At 33.5% G+C, this 17,669-nt stretch overlaps 1 protein-coding gene across 1 annotated transcript; it reads left to right on the top strand.

Moving 5' to 3' along the window:
- The first annotated feature begins 2,396 nt into the window (after positions 1–2,396).
- LOC106669742 (protein takeout-like) lies at positions 2,397–16,601 on the top strand. The gene is made up of 6 exons (XM_014399429.2): positions 2,397–2,484; positions 12,209–12,304; positions 15,604–15,751; positions 15,811–15,944; positions 16,008–16,160; positions 16,221–16,601. Exons 1-6 carry the CDS (start codon positions 2,397–2,399, stop codon positions 16,385–16,387), a joined length of 786 nt encoding a protein of 261 aa, XP_014254915.2. The 3' UTR covers positions 16,388–16,601.
- Positions 16,602–17,669: the final 1,068 nt, after the last annotated feature.

Genomic DNA, 17,669 nt, shown 5'->3' with positions numbered 1-17,669 from the left:
ACGTCCCAACCTCCGAATTTAACTAATGTAATTCGTTACCCTGACCCCAAAAATATAATAAAAAACATTATTAAAAAATGGCAGAGTTGTTGGGCCTGATCGACAAAGAAGCTCTCGCGTATCAACAACACTGTCGATAGGTGGCCATCAAAGGAGCTGGTTCTTAGAAGAAGGGTCATCAAGGATGGACTATGCAAGGTTGACACGGACACTTACTTTGAGGCCAAAGCCCGTGTATGTGACCGGCATATAGAGAAAGGTTTTGATGTCTCACCTAATTGAAGGGTGCAATTCCTTGGCTCTATATAAAGGGCGCGTAGGAATACCATCCGTCATGCGAATCGTGCCTGAGAACGGCAACGAGTATTGGGTCCCCTGTTCCAATTCTTGGAAGAAGCAGGGTCGTTTTACTCTACACTGTTTTGTGTCTTTAGCATGTGTTGAGAGTGAATGTCTTTATTAGCGTGTGAAGTACCTACTCTGTCGATCTTTAATTAGATTAGTTATATAATATGTGTGCAGGGTAGAATATCAAGCACTCCACCAACCTAACTGAGTGAATGGTATGTAAATAAGAAAGAATGTATTTAAGGGTGAGTGAGAATGTGAATGGGTTTGGTTTTAGGGAAGACGTTGACGTTGGTGGCTGAAATGACATAGCTGTTGATAGTCCCTGGAGTCCAACCTCGGTGGCTGGACTTAAATTACAAAAGCTGAAATTGCCGGTGGATTGAATGAGTCAACGAGGTCACCGGCAAGTGGATATCCCAGAGGCAGTTTCCCAGAGGATGGTCTCTCGGGCTTTAGACCGATTCCGAAAGACTGGAAGTGCCAATAGGAGGCCTGGTAGTGGATCTCAGCCCATTCGACGCTAAGGAAGGACAGAAATACTGTCATTGCTGCAAGATGGAACCCTTTCCATAGTGCCCGACAAATCCTATCTGAAGTACAAGATGGTTTGGCAAAGGCTTTGTCAACACAAACGATTCGTAATCGTTGGTCTCACATCGTAGCCCTTTGAGCAAACCTGCAGCAACATCATGCCACCAGGAACTGAGGATAATATGGTGCAGCGAGCGCCTAGAAGAGAACAACAATTGGAATTCTTGTTGTGTTTACTCGCGTTTCTATCCGTGAGTTTCACTTTCTTCTGCTATCACTATACCGATTAGACTTCCAGCAATGATGATATTTCTTTCCTCCCTTAGCGTTGTAATCCACTACCAGGCCTCCTATTGGCACTGCCAGTCTCTCAGAATCGGTCTAAAGCCTGAAAGACCATGCTCTGAGACGCGCTGGCCCTGCGACATCCACTTGCCGGTGACCTCGATGACTCATTCTCACAATAATATTGCGAACTGCTGGTTCAAGATGATGTCTATCGATGGTTAAAGAGATTCCAATTGGTTTAAAATGGAGAAAACGAAGCGAGAATAGGTGTTTGTATACAAAATGAGTAATCTTCATGTTTACTATTCTTAAGTAAATCTGTTATTAAATCCCAGGCCCTGAAGATGATCTAAATAAAGATCGAAACGTTGGCACGATAAAGAAAATGTTTTTCTAAAACCAACGTCACACCAGACCGTATCTAACGACTCCTAATCATTAACAATTTTTTTATTTGCTTTTGGTTTCTATTTTCTATTTTGTTTTATCCAACAAACAAGAATATAACGGGTAACTTATTTAAAATTAATATAATAAGAATAAATTATCCTCATGCATTTTTGCGCAGTTTATATTAATGCAGCTGGGCTAATGGAATATTTGCGAAGGTGACAATTATAATTGCAAATTATCGATTTTTAAAAAGATAACATATAGAAAAGCTTAAATGGCAATTATTACTGAGAGAAAAAAAAATCTCGGTTGCGTTGTAAATAAAATATTTAAACTACAGGATATAATTATTTAATACGTTTTTTGTTTATCTGGCGTCACACAGTTGACAAATAAAAAAGTGATTAGGATTTAAATTTAAAAACAAAAATTTAGAAAAAATGATTGAGGTAATTTTTATAAAAGTGATTGCCTTAATTAAAGTTGTATGTTATAAGATTCATTTCTTATACCACGGCGAAATTTCTGTAAGTTTTTATTTTAAATAAAAATTATTTTATTTAATTGGTTAAGTTTAATCTTTGAAATAAAAGATTTGTTCAACTGCGTTGTTAATGTTAAAAATTTTCGTCTAATCTTCTCCGATTCCTCTCATGATTCAAACAACCTTGAAACAAAATAACCCTATTAAAATTAACGTATAGCAATAAAAAAAAATATATTTTTGTAAATAAATAATATACTTGCAGAAAAGCCGGTCAAGTCGGTTTCTTGAGTCAAGGACGATTACTTCTATATAAGAAGTTCGGTACCCCTTCTGTCAATCAGTCGTTATGTCCTCACGGGTTTGTTTGGTCTGCCTTTTGGTTTTCTTTGTTAGTGTTTGTGACGCGGCGAAAGGACCACAGGTTTTTCCTCTCCGTGAGTAAAATTGTCTATTTCCCACTGTGCTCGACAAATGGACTGAAACACATCAAAACGCGTGCTTATATCAACTATATAATAACAATTTAGGAAAAAGAAAATACTAGGAATTTTATACTTTAATAAAAAAATTTTGTTTTCTATGTAACAACATACTGCCATAGTTCAAAAAAACATAAGTTTCAACTATAACAGTTGTACAATCTCCGGGAATATTTATTTCTCTCTTTTAATAAAACAATTAATTAAAATAATAAATTATTGATAAAGTATAATACAACAAACTGTGAAGAATCAGGTTTTTGTGCGTACGAAATTTCAATAAAAATTAAACAGATAATTTTTTAATTTCAATTATTTTCATCTACAATTTGATAAGTATTATATACAACCATAATATTAGATTTATTGGCGTTATAGAGAAAGCTACCCATTGGAAACAGCTTTGGATTAAAATACAATATTAATAATTGAATATCCATATTCCTTTCAGTCGCCTGGTTTCGAAGTAATCGTGTAAATATTTACAGTGAAAAAAATTGTGAAAAGATCTCTATGAAGTGTGTTATTGTTTACGTAAAAAGGGCAGAAGCAATTAGCCTTAAAATTTTGGGTTGAACACATTGTAGTCTTTGAAGATTGGAATATTTGGCCGTTTCATAAGCTTGGCACCCTTACCAAAAAGGTTTGAGCAGGTATGTGCATGTCAAAAGTTTTGATTTTATTGGTCATTTTGAAAGTAGGGTCAGTAGGTAGTAAAGAATTTGAAATAAGTCCTAAATAGGTAACTTTGTCGGATAGAGGAATAGGTTCATTGTATAAGTGTATGCTAGGTCCCACAGCGAAAGGTAAAGGTTGTGACTTTGAGAGGTTAAACTATATTTTCCAAAAATTGCTCCATTTTTCAATTGTTGATATGGTTTTGTAAAATAAATGAAGCTTGTTTAAAAGAGGGATGACTTGTTAATATGGAGGTGTTATCTGCGAATGTTGCGTTAAGTGCTTTCTCATTTGTGGGAATATCAGAAGTATAAATTGTGTACAACAGCGGAGCGAGTATTGACCCCTGTGACACACCTGGAACTACTTATTTCATCTCAGAAGTCTCCGATTCCCGGTTTACCGTGAAAAATCTCTCCTTAAGGCATGATTGTATAATTAGATAATAGGTCTGGGATAAGAATAGTTGTAATTTGTATAATAGTACCTCATGCAATACTTGGAGAAGGCGTGAGAAACAGCTAGAAACACTCCAGTCGCGTAAAGTTTCTGCTCGACGCATAAGCCATAAAGTATAAATTCTCATGACGTTTTTATATTACTCACCCTCGAAAAACCACATTAAGAAAAAGATTTTTATTGGTTGGTATAATAAATAAATCTTAAATTTTATGTGTGACAAAAAAAAGGTCGGTTAGGTGCTTTCAAACTTCCAAAGAAAAAAATTAAATTACAATAAATTATGATAAAGAACTTTTTTCTTCTTTCACTTTGAATAACAATTACTAGTTTTTTTTAATAGTTTGATGCAATAAATCAATCAATCAGTGGTGTATTATGTCATGTACAAGGAAAATATTGTTTTGCATATAAATTATAGATAATTATAGATAAATAAATAGATTTAATTAAAACCCATAAATCTTATGGCATTTAATCGCCTATCCTCTAATTGTAATTATACAATTAATAAAAAAATAATTTATTAATATCGTTTGATACAATAAATAAATCTTGTATTTTGTGTGCAATGGAAATTGCAGTGTAATTATATTAATTGGTCAAGCGGACGACGAAAAATAGTGAATGCAATGGAAAAATTTTTGGTGCGTAGAAATTTTGAAGGAAAATTACATGATATGATATATAATTTGAAACTTATGGCATTTAATCGTTTATCCTCTATTTCTAATTATATAATTATTAAAAAATAATTTATTAACAGTTTGACATAATAAATAAATCTTGTATTTTGAGTTCAATGGAAATTTATTTTTGGGGGCGTGGAAACATTGAAAGAAAATCACATCAATTTACATCACTTTGAATTTTATGTCGTTTAATCGTTCAGCCTTTATTTCTAATTATATAATTATTAAAAATAATTTATTAACATAGCTTGATATAATAAATAAATCTTGTATTTTGTGTGCAATGGAAAATTTTTTTGGTGCGTAGAAATTTTGAGGAAAATTACATCATATGATATATAATTTGAATTTAACCATTCTTCCTCTATTTCTAATTATATAATTATTGAAAAATAATTTATGAACATAGTTTGATATAATAAATAAATCTTGTATTTTGTGTTCAATGGAAATTTTTTTTTGGGGGGGGGGCGTGGAAACATTGAAGGAAAATCACATCACTTTACATCACTTTGAATTTTATGTTGATTAATCGTTCATCCTTTATTTCCAATTGTATAATTATTAAAAATAATTTATTAACATAGTTTGATATAATAAATAAATCTTGTATTTTGTGTTCAATGGAAAATTTTTTGGTGCGTAAACATTTTGAAGGAAAATTACATCATATGATATATAATTTGAATCTTATGGCATTTAATCGTTCTTCCTCTATTTCTAATTATATAATTATTAAAAAATAATGTATTAATATAGTTTGACATAATAAATAAATATTGTATTTTGAGCTCAATGGAAATTTATTTTTGGGGGCGTGGAAACATTGAAGGAAAATCACATCAATTTACATCACTTTGAATTTTATGTCGTTTAATCGTTCAGCCTTTATTTCTAATTATATAATTATTAAAAATAATTTATTAACATAGCTTGATATAATAAATAAATCTTGTATTTTGTGTGCAATGGAAAATTTTTTTGGTGCGTAGAAATTTTGAAGGAAAATTACATCATATGATATATAATTTGAATCTTATGGCATTTAATCATTCTTCCTCTATTTCTAATTATATAATTATTAAAAAATAATTTATTAACATAGTTTGACATAATAAATAAATCTTGTATTTTGTGTTCAATGGAAATTTATTTTTGGGAGCGTGGAAACATTGAAGGAAAATCACATCAATTCACTTTGAATTTTATAACGTTTAATCGTTCAGCCTTTATTTCTAGTTATATAATTGTTAACAAATAATCTATTAACATAGTTTGATATCATAAATAAATCTTGTATATTGTGTGTAATGGAAATTTTTTTGGCTCTTAGAAACATTAACATAGAGGAAAAATTAAATAAATTCACTTCACTATAAATCTTATGGTGTTTCATCGTTTATCCTTTTTTATAATCATACAATTAATAAAAATTCCTTTATTATTAATTAAGAAAATTTCATTTCAGTTTGATTTAATACGTGATATCATATTTGGGCGGTACGATTATTAAAATAAAATTAAGGTTAGTTTTGTACACTATTAACGAATAAATTAAAAAAATTCCACTCTTTAAGAATTTCCGCAATTTATTTAATATATTTTTTAAACAAAATAAATATGTTGCCTGTTTTAATATAAATGAAAAAAAAAGTTTAGCATATAAATATAAAGCAAATGACTCACAGTGGGAAAAGAGCAGCGTGTCTCTGAATGCGCCCATGAGGGAGACGGGCCGGGCCCGAACGTTCTTTCTCCGGTCTGATTTCACTGTTTCTCTGGCCATCGGTTCTAATTAGGCGTTTTGAAACATATTTCCGAATTGGGCAACCTCGATGACGACAAGCTGATCTCCTCGGATCAAATTAGAATACGAATTGAAAAGAAATTCATGTATATGGGGCAAACTGTTGGGTTCAAAAGGGCCGTGAAATTTTAACCTGAGGTCAATAATCAATTGATTCGTAACAAGAAAGAAAATCTGTTCCTGGTGACAAGGCACTAAAAACGACCACATAATAACCGGGTTAACTTATCTATTAAAAAAATTAATTGAAAATAATTTTCTGTAATTTTTATACGAAACGTCAGAAATTTTAACAACAGCTTTCAATGTCTCCAAATGAAAAATTGAGTTATATGTAAAAGAGATCAAAAACCTACATTTGAAAATATAATATTTTCATGGTATTTGTCGAGCGGTTTAGTCAAGGTGACAAGCATACACAATGATTGGTTTACTTTTAATCCATGTACATGCTTCTTCTTATGCTTGTTTATATCATGAAGATTATAATATTATTTTCATATGTGGATCTTTTTTATGGTAAATAACCAGGGTCAACTGATGGCAGGAGGTGAAACATCAACGCCTCAATTCCCAAAAATTCTGTCTTACAAATTATTTTTATTTTTTGAAATCAATAGAACCCTTCTTTCATATAATTTTCTACGTGCTTTCTTTTCCCATATGAAGTGTACTATTATAATATCAAAATTTCTATTATATACTAGGCGAATTTATAATTTCTTTTCACACCTACAATCCGTTTTTAAAGGGCTCTCGTAAAATAATTAAAATAAACAAAAGAAAACATATCGAGAAACATTTTAGCTGATTTCTGAATTTTATTCAAATTTTGAAGGTGATTGAATAGTAAAACTCGAATTGTAAACAACTGGGACGAGTAAATTATCGAATCTCTCCTAAACGTCATACTTATTCAAATTTGACCTGGTCTTTTGTCTTAAGAAGAAATCCTACGCGTCATGATCCACCAGCTGTGTAATACTGATCTTTTGGGATCACGGATATGGTCCAAGATTGACAATTGTTGCACTACCGCCGAGCTTTCGGCATTTATTACGCCTTCCTCAGGGATTAAAACTTTTTTTTTACAAGTAATCTTCCAAATAGGTAATGAACTGACCTAGGACCTAAAGCCCTGAGGAAAGCCGAAAGCTTGGCGCTAGTGCCAAAACATCATCATTAAGAGAAAATGTTCCGTTTTCAATCGCCGAAACTGCTACTAGCAATGAAAGGGCTGCCGGTGTCGCCGTGTCTTGGGTAATTTTTCATTGACCTAATTCTTTTTTTTTTTCGAGTAGTTTTATATGGAAAAAACCCGGATCAACAATGCAGTTCATTCATAATGAACGCGACAATATAACGTATCGGAGTGTTTCTTTAGTCAAATTGTCCAGAAAGATTTATTTGTCATAAGCGATCGTAATTATTAAAACAAGTTCATTTTTAAATGACAGTACTGTGTGGCCAAAGCTTATCAAAAAAGTTCAAACATTGAGAATTCTAGCTGTATGTTGTAGTACAAAACGTTTCAAGAAAAATGTAAGCTGATGTCAGGGTTGTAAATGTGGCGAGACAAAACTTTCTACTCATCAACTCAATTATTACAAGTTAATTCAAAACGTGCAAATAAATATAAATGCTGTATAGCTTAAACTTAACTATTCACACCTTTATATCTATGTAAATGATGAGAGACTTGAAGGTCGTAAGTAAGGTGAAACGAGGTTACCGTCCTTTTCATTTCAACAAATAAGGTCAAATAATTGTAAAAATTACAATGTTCTTATTCAACGGGTTTTATTTACATAAAACATAAAAATGCCCTATTAGATAAAGAATGCAGCTTCGGCTCCATATAGAGAGCGCGTTTATTTAATAAATAACATTATGCATACACCTTTAAAGGCAGAGGATTTTAAAATATATTTACAAAAAATTACTAAATTAGCCGAACTATTCGGTGGAGAAAAAGTAAAAAAAAAAATAAATAAATACAACACTCACAATGTAAAGAAAGCGCATAGGAACGCATATGATATGAGAATTGTGCTTGAGCGATTATCTGGCCTCCTGGTCCAATATTTTGAGGAACCAGTGTTGCTTACTAATACAGGACTGATAGTTTTGTGTCCTTAGTGAGTGTTGAATATGAGTGTATTTATTAGCGTGAATGATGATGACCTAGTTGTCGTTAGCACCCAGAGCTCGTGAATGGACGTCCAGGTGAATGGAAGAATAAGTCAGAGGTCAGGCACGGGACTGTCAACAATTGGTGTGGATGATTCTCGAGATTTAACGGTAATTAATTGTAAATTATAATTGTAAAAGCTTGAATTGCCGGTGAACTGCGACAGATGATAGAATCAACTCTGTGTGTATGTATGTACATGCGTGTGCAGTTTTGATCTTATATAAATCAGTGTTATTAAATAAAAAATGCAACAAGATATGGGATATAAGCAGGGCGAGGCAAGATGTTGGCCCATGCCTTTATATAAATTTCCATTTCAAACACTGCAAAATAATTAGCAGTTTTATAGTGCAACGTGGCACAGTCGTCACTTATTTCATTGCTAAACTATTTTCAAATATTTGGCAATAATATTTCGGTGTATTGTTGCCATATTTTAAAAATACTTTCAAATGGAAATGTGGGAAATTCAGAGAGTTTACTTTCTAACTATTTTTTTAGTATTAAGTCGAAATATCCAAAAACTCATGATATCTGTTTAAAAATGTATTTTTTAAAATACTAGACAATCTTGGACATTAATATACTTAGTGATCAACTAATAAAACAGCAATTGTAAAATTAACAGTTGATCTAAAATAAAAAAATAAAGAATGAAATATTGATTACACTTGAACACTGAAATTTTTCAGTTAAATTAATTTTTAAATTATTTTTAAAAAGCTAGACAATTATAAGGAAAACGAATATAGAAATATTTCCCGAGGAATGATGATTTTTCGTTTTGAAACATTCAAATTTGTCAATCTCTATAAAGATGGATGCACATCCTCGCGTACAATGGTCGGGTGATTCCATGATTCTTACACTGCTTCCAAGGTCGTCGGGAAAGTGGAAACAACTAAAAAATTATCTAGCTGACGTCCTTCGACGATGAGCTTCCCGACAAAATTATTTTACATTATTCCAAACTGGACGATTTTACTAACGTGGGAAACATTTTTTCATATCGTGTCGTAATTTCAAGGTGATCAGATGGCGCGATGTCGGGGTTATAAACAGGGAGAGGTAAGAATCTGATTTACCCCAATAACCAAGACCTTACATAAAAAGAATAATTAATTGAAATCTGATTTACGTTTGATTTGCATTAGGTTTAATCTATTAGATTTCGTGGTCCGATTGGCCAAATAACTTCTTTCAATTAATTCATCTTTATGTAAGGTATTGGTTGAAATAAAAAAGCCAGGGTCACGAGCGGGATTCGAACCCACGAACTTCGGCTAAATACACCGCTGCTCTACCATTTGAGCTATCGTCACTTCGATCAACTCGGATAAGGTTTAATGATGAATGATTGAATCGAACTTGATGCGTGAAAGACCTTACGTTGTTCAACATGATATTTTGCTTAAACGTTACACTATGGTTGATTTTAAAGATCAGTGTGTAAACAAATCACATACACAGGAAAAGAAACAATAGACTAGCGAACTTGTTCAACTAACTCGGAATAAAAACAGCACAGGAGAACAATAAGGACTAACAATAACACAGACGAACTATTAAAAAGAAACATAGACACAAAAGAACCGCTAGACAAACACGGTGTTTATAGCATCATATATCAATGCGGAGGCACATAGTTTGGATGGATTGTTAGGAAATTAAGAGATAGATTGAAAGAACTCTCATATACTATTATCGCTATATCAAAGGCATCCCTAACAATCCCCAAAGCATGACTTTAATATACAACGCACAAAAAGGAACGAAAACTCAACATACTGTAGAACCATTTACATTTTAGTGGTCAATTAACCAAGTTACTTCTTTCAATTAATTCTTCTTTTTATGAAAGGTCTTGGTTGAGATAAAAAAGTCAGTATGACGAGCGGGATTCGAACCCACGACCTTCGGTTATCGTGACTTCGATCCACTCGGACACCAACCTCCCATCTCAACCCCACCTTTCGAATTTTCCCTCTTTTTTTTCCATTTTCAAATGTCGTGTAATCAGGTTTGGATACTCAGCGACTTATGAAGCGGCCACTGTTTAGTGAAGTGATACTTCTTTTACTTATTAAATATTAATTCCTTCTACATTTTAGTGATCAATTGATCAAGTTATTTCTTTCATTTTTTTATTTAGAAATCGTGAGATGCGGTCTGGTGTGATGTAGGTTTCAGAAAAACATTTTCTTTATCGTGCCAACGTTTCGATGTTTTCGGGCACTCTCGACACGACACGCAAGAATGGCACAATTACACAGAAGACAAACACTTTGAGACCTGAAGATGATCTCAATAAAGATCGAAACGTTGGCACGATAAAGAAAATGTTTTTCTGAAACCTACATCACACCAGACCGCATCTCACGATTTCTAAATAAATATCGATTAACGGTCACTAATCACCATACATTATTTCTTTCAATTAATTATTCTTTTTATGTAACGTCTTGGTTGAGATCCCGCTCGTGTCACAAACTTTTTTATCTCAACAAAGATCTTACATAAAAAGAATAATTAATTGAACGAAGTACCGTAGAATTTAGAGATGTACAAACAAATAACACTTAAAGGCTCAACTTATACATGTACAAATAAACTTACATAAACACACTACTTTCACATAACTAAAAACACGACAAAACAAAAAACGCAAACGTTTAGAATAAAACAACACCTAAACCAACACAATAAAAAAACGACCCTATGGTGATTTTAATTGTCAGTCTGTTGGTGATTTGCGTAGAATTTAAGCGTCAGTATTATCTATCGTTGGTTTCTATTGGGTTGTCCGGAAAATAATGCAGGATTTTAAGTTTTCATTAAAAAAAATCTATATAAAATATTCTGTTTACGTTTACAGGATTANGAAATTATTTTGATTAAAGAACATTGCTTTAAAGTAACTAGTTTCTTTTTTTTTGTTTAATACCAAAATCCTGCATTATTTTCCGGACAACCCAATACAAAGTACATCTCGTGTCGTTTCCAAAACGTAATTTTGTATTATACAATCATTCGGCTCCGGCTGAATATGCAAATAGGCTTTATTTAGCCGTCCGGGTTTTTTTCCTAATAGAAAATTTCTTTTGTCCCAACAAATTCCTACAAAAAAGGCTGTTAACTGCGGGCTATAAGATCAGTGTTATTGAAGTACAAAGAAAATAATTCATACATTTTCTTCATTCGAAACTGAGGCGGTTTTTGTTAAGAAAATCCATTGTACAATTAAGTACAGAGGCGTCGGTGGCCCCAACGGTTTAGGCGTTGGCATGGCGCTTACGACTATAAGGTAAAGGTCCAGCGTTCGAATCCAGCGTCCCTGCATTAGAACACGACATACTTACAAAGGTGGTTTTTTTTTTTTCAAAACAACGGCATCCCAAGGTTTCAGAAAATTACAGCAATTTTAAAGAACGTTGAACAAAAGGTCTGTGTCAGATTTAAAAATATTGAGTTACAAAAATTATTTAAAAGTAATAGCATAATAATCGATATGTCAATATTATTGTTGCGTAGTAGTTGATATATCCTTTGCTGTTGGGAACCCTCGTAAAAAAATTAATTAATTAAGTACAAGCGGGCATGGTCAATGAAACCACTAGTCTCTAATAAATTTAATAAAAAAAATTCAACTTATAAGAACCAAACATAGAAAATCAAAAAGGATGCCCAACAGTCAAGAATTAGCAATTAAGCCGCGCCCAATAAAATTGAGAAGTTTTAATCGGAAATTTGGAATATCCAAACTGTTCGAATTTAACCACAAAAACATTGCTTCTACATGCTTGCATTTTATCGTTACTATCTAATTTGATTTTTTAAATTATTTTCCAGCGTCCTACTTGAAGAAGGCATGCTCAAGGAACGATCCGAACATTAATAAGTGTGTCGTCGAGGTCGGAGCCCCAGCGATAAAAGTCGTAACAAATGGTGAGAACAACAATCTGAACTCATGGTCACCCACCAATCATAAATACAAAAACGTACTCTGTGTCGTTGATAGAAGATATAGATGAAAAATATAGTTTTAAGACACAATAATGAAATTGTATTCATGAAGTTTTAAAGTTCTAAGTGTAAAGTGTTCAAATACAATCTTGATTGTTTCAGTTATAAATAAATTAAATGAAAAAAAAGCATCCAGCCCGCTCGTCCTTGAATTAACGGGACCGATGGCGTTCTGTCTGCGTTTGTGTAACGATATTAATGACATGAAATTTGCATACTGGAACACCAAACATGGATATGGATCATACCGAATTTGAGCGGTAACTCGTTTCTCTTGAACGTAATTTTTTGCCCATCCACCACCCCGCCGTATCGCAGAGACCCTATACCGGTTATCTCTTGGGTGTCATCTTTCGAAATTATCGGGGCAGCTTTGTCAAATTGGCAAAATGGAAGTGCGCGACGTTGAATAATTTATTACAAATATTTTAAAAATTCGATTAATTTTAAAAAAGTAATCTCTAAGACAGGAACGATGATCATAGCGGATCATACAACATGCAGCTTTTTTCTTTATATTACAATTGCATACAAAATGCAGCAAAAGTTATGGCAGTTTCAAGGATATACACATACACATGTATTTACACAATATTGTATGCACATTTACATGTCTGGAGTGATTGGCCGTTATTACCTGTCTGGAGTTATGATTAATGAGGAAAGCAGCCGACTCTAAGGGCTGCCAAAGTTGCACAATCATGTCGCACTTCAGTCTCCTATGAGGCTTGAAAGGAAGGGTTGAACTGGACAAGTTGCGAATTAATGGATTTTAATAAGGAGAGAAATTTTTTGGGGGGAATTTCAATGAGGTTTGGGACATAAGGTATATTGAGATCGGAGTGGATAGTATAATTGATTACTGTCCTGTACTTCCATCCCCACCTCTTCAAAATCCAACGTTTATAAACATAAAACATCAAAATCTCACTGGCACTCTCAACACGTCACCCAACAATGACACATCTACACAGAAAACAAACACTTTGAGTGAGTCTAAAATTTGTAGTATTGTATAAATTCACTTTTCTCACATCCCACATGTATTTGTATAATTTAAACAATGTTTATAAATCCCAGGCCCTGAAGATGATCTCAATAAAGGTCGAAACGTTGGCACGATAAAAAAAATGTTTTTCTAAAACCTACATCACACAGGTATATGAATATCACGATCTCCAAATAACAATTGATTACGTACAATGGAGTATCAACTATTTAGTAAAGGATGCGGGATTGGAGGGATTGTATTTTGTTAAGATTGGAACACTTGGCTTCGTCCAAATAGACCCGAATGTCAAGTAGTCTCTTCAACGAGTGTTTGTGTGTGTGTGGATTCCACGTATATCTTTTGTCCACGTAGTCCAAGATATCGTATACTATCCGCAGGAAGGAATGGGCGTATAAATACACAAGTGGAAAAGTTTACGGTGCCATTGAACACGATGCCATTCTACGTGACTTTAGCATCAATAGCCTACATTACAGAACCAAAGGTTTTACCCTACGTGATTACGTCGGTGGATTTGAAGATCTAAAAAATGGGTTTCGATACGTTTAATCGGGTTTTCCAAAAATTCGTTATCCAGAAGATCCTGTTAGGATGCTGATGTATCCTGTTGATACTGCCAAGTTTAAGTAAGCACGGCTTGTAATCTTCAGCCAAGTTTATGGCTAGACGAATTTCGCGCACATTTATCAATGAGTTGGCTAGAACCGATATCGTTGATCATATTGATACTAAAGTTCTGCTAAAAAAAAGGCAAAAATCATCAAGCGTGTTGTCCATTTCATAATGAAAAAAAGCATTGATACTTACAGTAAAGTGGTTTATTGTAGGCTTTACACAACGAAAAGCTCGATAACGACGCTGAATTTATTATATGACGAGGTCCTTTCTTTTTACACCCAATAGAGGTTACCTGTATTGCGTATATTTAAGGACAGAAGGAGTGACTATTGTGGTAAGTTTCAATTAATTAAGGTTTTTAGTTGAGATATAAAAGTCAGTGTCACGAGCGGGATTCGAACGCTCGAAAAGATAGATACGCCGCTACTCTACCACTTGAGCTATCGTGACTTCGATCCACTCGGACACTAAATTCCCATCTGAACCCCACCTTTTGAATTTTCCCTCCTTTTTGCCATGTCCTTTTAGTGTCCGAGTGGATCGAAGTCACGATAGCTCAAGTGGTAGAGTAGCAGCGTATCTAGCCGAAGGTAGTGGGTTCGAATCCCGCTCGGGACACTGACTTTTTTATCTCAACTAAAAATCTTAATTAATTGAAAGATATTAATTGGTCAAGCGGACCACGAAAACTAGTGAATTTAGTGTGGTAAGGTTGAGCATCACGATTATCAACTTTATCTAGCTATCAACGATATTGATCACACAAAAACGAAAGCCCGATCCCTTCAAATTAATGAAATTTGTGAAGGCTGCCATAAAAAAAACGACGGTAATTTAGAGACAATTAAGAGTGAAAACTATTATGATTTTTGATTATTTACTTTGATTCTCTACTATCGAAGCCAGGGTTTAAGCACATGAAAATGTTATTGGAGATTGCGGATGGAACAGGATCAATATTTATGTTAATGCTGTAATGAAGGAGCAAAGGAAGGATCAAACATGTCAAAATTAAAAATTGAACACGAAAAAGGTGCCTTGGGTTACGTCAAATGATTTGAGGATAAGGCAGGATGTAAAAGGAAGTATGTCCTTCCGCAAAAAATCCTCCTGCCATACCCGACCAAACCTGGTGGCATGTTAAGAATCTAACAACAGATAATTCATTATTTTGCTTTATAGCAGTTAGGCCAAGAAACTAAATTCAGCGCCTTCAAACTGTGTGATATGTAAACCCGCAATGCAGTCTCGATTTGCGGTTTAGCGTCATTCGCTAGCCAAGGGTTTTCTTCCTATACATTTAATGTAGTGTATTAATTTTCAATTTTATTGGTAATTTAATTCGCAAATTATCTGATCGACAATCTTGAATGAAAGAGATAGATAGATAAGCAAGTAGGTAGAAATAGAGAATGCTTACTTTTAAGGTGTGTGTTTCTTTGTTGATCAGCAATAAAACACTTATTAAAACATATTATAATTGTTTATTAAATCTTTTGTGTTTTTTGTATGGTACGATTTGCATTTTAATTACCCGTTAAATTGTTACATTTACTTAGACAGGTAAAGTAAAACTTCCAAATTTTTTCAGGCGACCCTAAATACAAGATCCCCAAGCTGGATCCTCTTAAGGTTTCAGCGATCAAAATTCAGCAAGGGACGAGGCAAGTAGGTTTGAACCTGGTGTGCAACGACTGTCTGATGTGGGGCTTGCAGAACACCGTTTTTTACAAGGCCGAGTAAATCAAGTAGATCAAGGATTTTTAGTTGAACAGCAATGATTTATTTGTTACTTTAGCGTCGATTTTCCGAATCGGATGTGTACGTGGTACTTCACCCTGGACAAGATGAGGATCACTGGCAAGTACAACGTGAGCGGACAAGTCCTACTTCTGCCCATAACTGGCCACGGAAACATGGAAATGCTTTTAGGTAAAATAATTTTCTAAATTTTTTTTAAAAATGTACAATCATTGCTTGATTTTTCTTTTATAGACGATCTGAAATTTTCATACCTTTACGATTGGACCTTTCGAGAAAAGAGCAACGGTCGCACTTACGTAGTCATCGGCAACAGCACTCTCCCCTTCGAGGTGGGCAACATGAAGATAACACTTGAGAATCTTTTCAACGGCGACAAACTTCTCGGTGAGAAAATTTCCTAAAAAGCAACGAGGCAAAGGTTTTAACTTTATTTTACACTTTCAGGCGGCAACATGAATCGTTTCATCAACGAAAACTGGAAGGAGATAATGAAAGATTTGAGCCCAGCGTTTAGTAAATCTTTGGCGTCCATTTTCAAGACGGTACTTCAAAATATGGCCAACGTCGTACCGTTCGATATCATGTTCCCAGAAAAGTATCCAGTTACATAAAAATCTGCAGGTGGAACTAAATCAGCGTCTTTCTTAAATCACAAATCGCGTGATAGTTTTTAATTGTTTAATCTTAAGATGGACTATAATTATTAAGATGCTTAACACTAGTGAAGGGCAATAAGTTTGGAACTTTTAGTACTTTAAAATTGACGTTTACTTAATAGATAATGTACCAAAATATAAAACGTGATGTAAAATTATTTTTAAAAAATTTGTTTTATTAAAAAACCTTGCAAATATCTCATAATCCAAGTTAATTGCATTGCTTTCTTGCCTCAGAGAGTCATCAGTTAGAAACAATGAAAGTATCAAATTTGAAAAGTAATATAAAAAAACAATCACTTTTGAACAGTTGTGATAAAAACTGGTTTTCCTTTATTAGAACTGCTCTTGTTTATGTGGCCCCACCTTTTTCAAAAATATATATCGATTACTGACTATAAATTCATTTGCAATTCTTCCCACCTTAGAAAAACATGTGCTATATATGTTATAGCATATATATATAATCAAATAGAGTTCAGACTGGGGAATGATCATTGGGTTGTTTTCAAACGAAGATAAGTTGGAAAAATCAAAAATTAACTTAGAATATTCATCTTAGTTACAAAGGGTTTAAAATCGAGGGAAGACATATTAGATTAACGATATACAGGGTGTTGGCTACTCGTGTTACGAACTTTGCCAGTAGATTCTACATTAAAAATGGAACCAAAAAGTCCGAATTAACTAAGGTCCGAATCTCAGCAATTTCGGAGTTATTCCACTTTTCCCGATTTTTTAGATTTCACGATCTTTCTTCAAATAAACACTGATAGATAAAACTGAAAGGTTTTAGAGAAATCCGCTGATACCATTGAAAACTCCGTTAAATTTCCAGTAAGATTGGATCAATACTAAACTTGTAAACATTCGTGAAATAAGCGTTTCAGTTCCCAAAACTTTTAAAAATAATTTTTTTTGTTTCAAAGTTGATAACCTTACTAGGGTGGTTTTAATCTACTATTCCCAAACCTAGTGACCAGAAAATTTCAGCAAACGAACTACATTTAATATCCTTTTTAGTGGTGTAATTGCTTTTTTAATTACTTTTTTCGAAGATGAAAACATTGATGAACGAAAGGAAAAAACCGTGGTTGTAGGATTGGTCAGGTGAAAAGATTAATAATAATAAAAAGTAAAAACCTAAGGAAATTTTCAATGAATTTATTAAACGTTTTTTAATTCTGATTCGCTCTCCACCATCCGAAATGTATTTCTGACGCGCTGTCGTCGCATT

This window comes from Cimex lectularius, unplaced genomic scaffold (genome assembly GCF_000648675.2).
Source record: "Cimex lectularius strain Harlan isolate CLEC.00 unplaced genomic scaffold, Clec_2.1 scaffold8, whole genome shotgun sequence".
Lineage (NCBI taxonomy): Eukaryota > Metazoa > Arthropoda > Insecta > Hemiptera > Cimicidae > Cimex > Cimex lectularius.
This window is presented reverse-complemented; position numbering and strand designations above follow the sequence as displayed.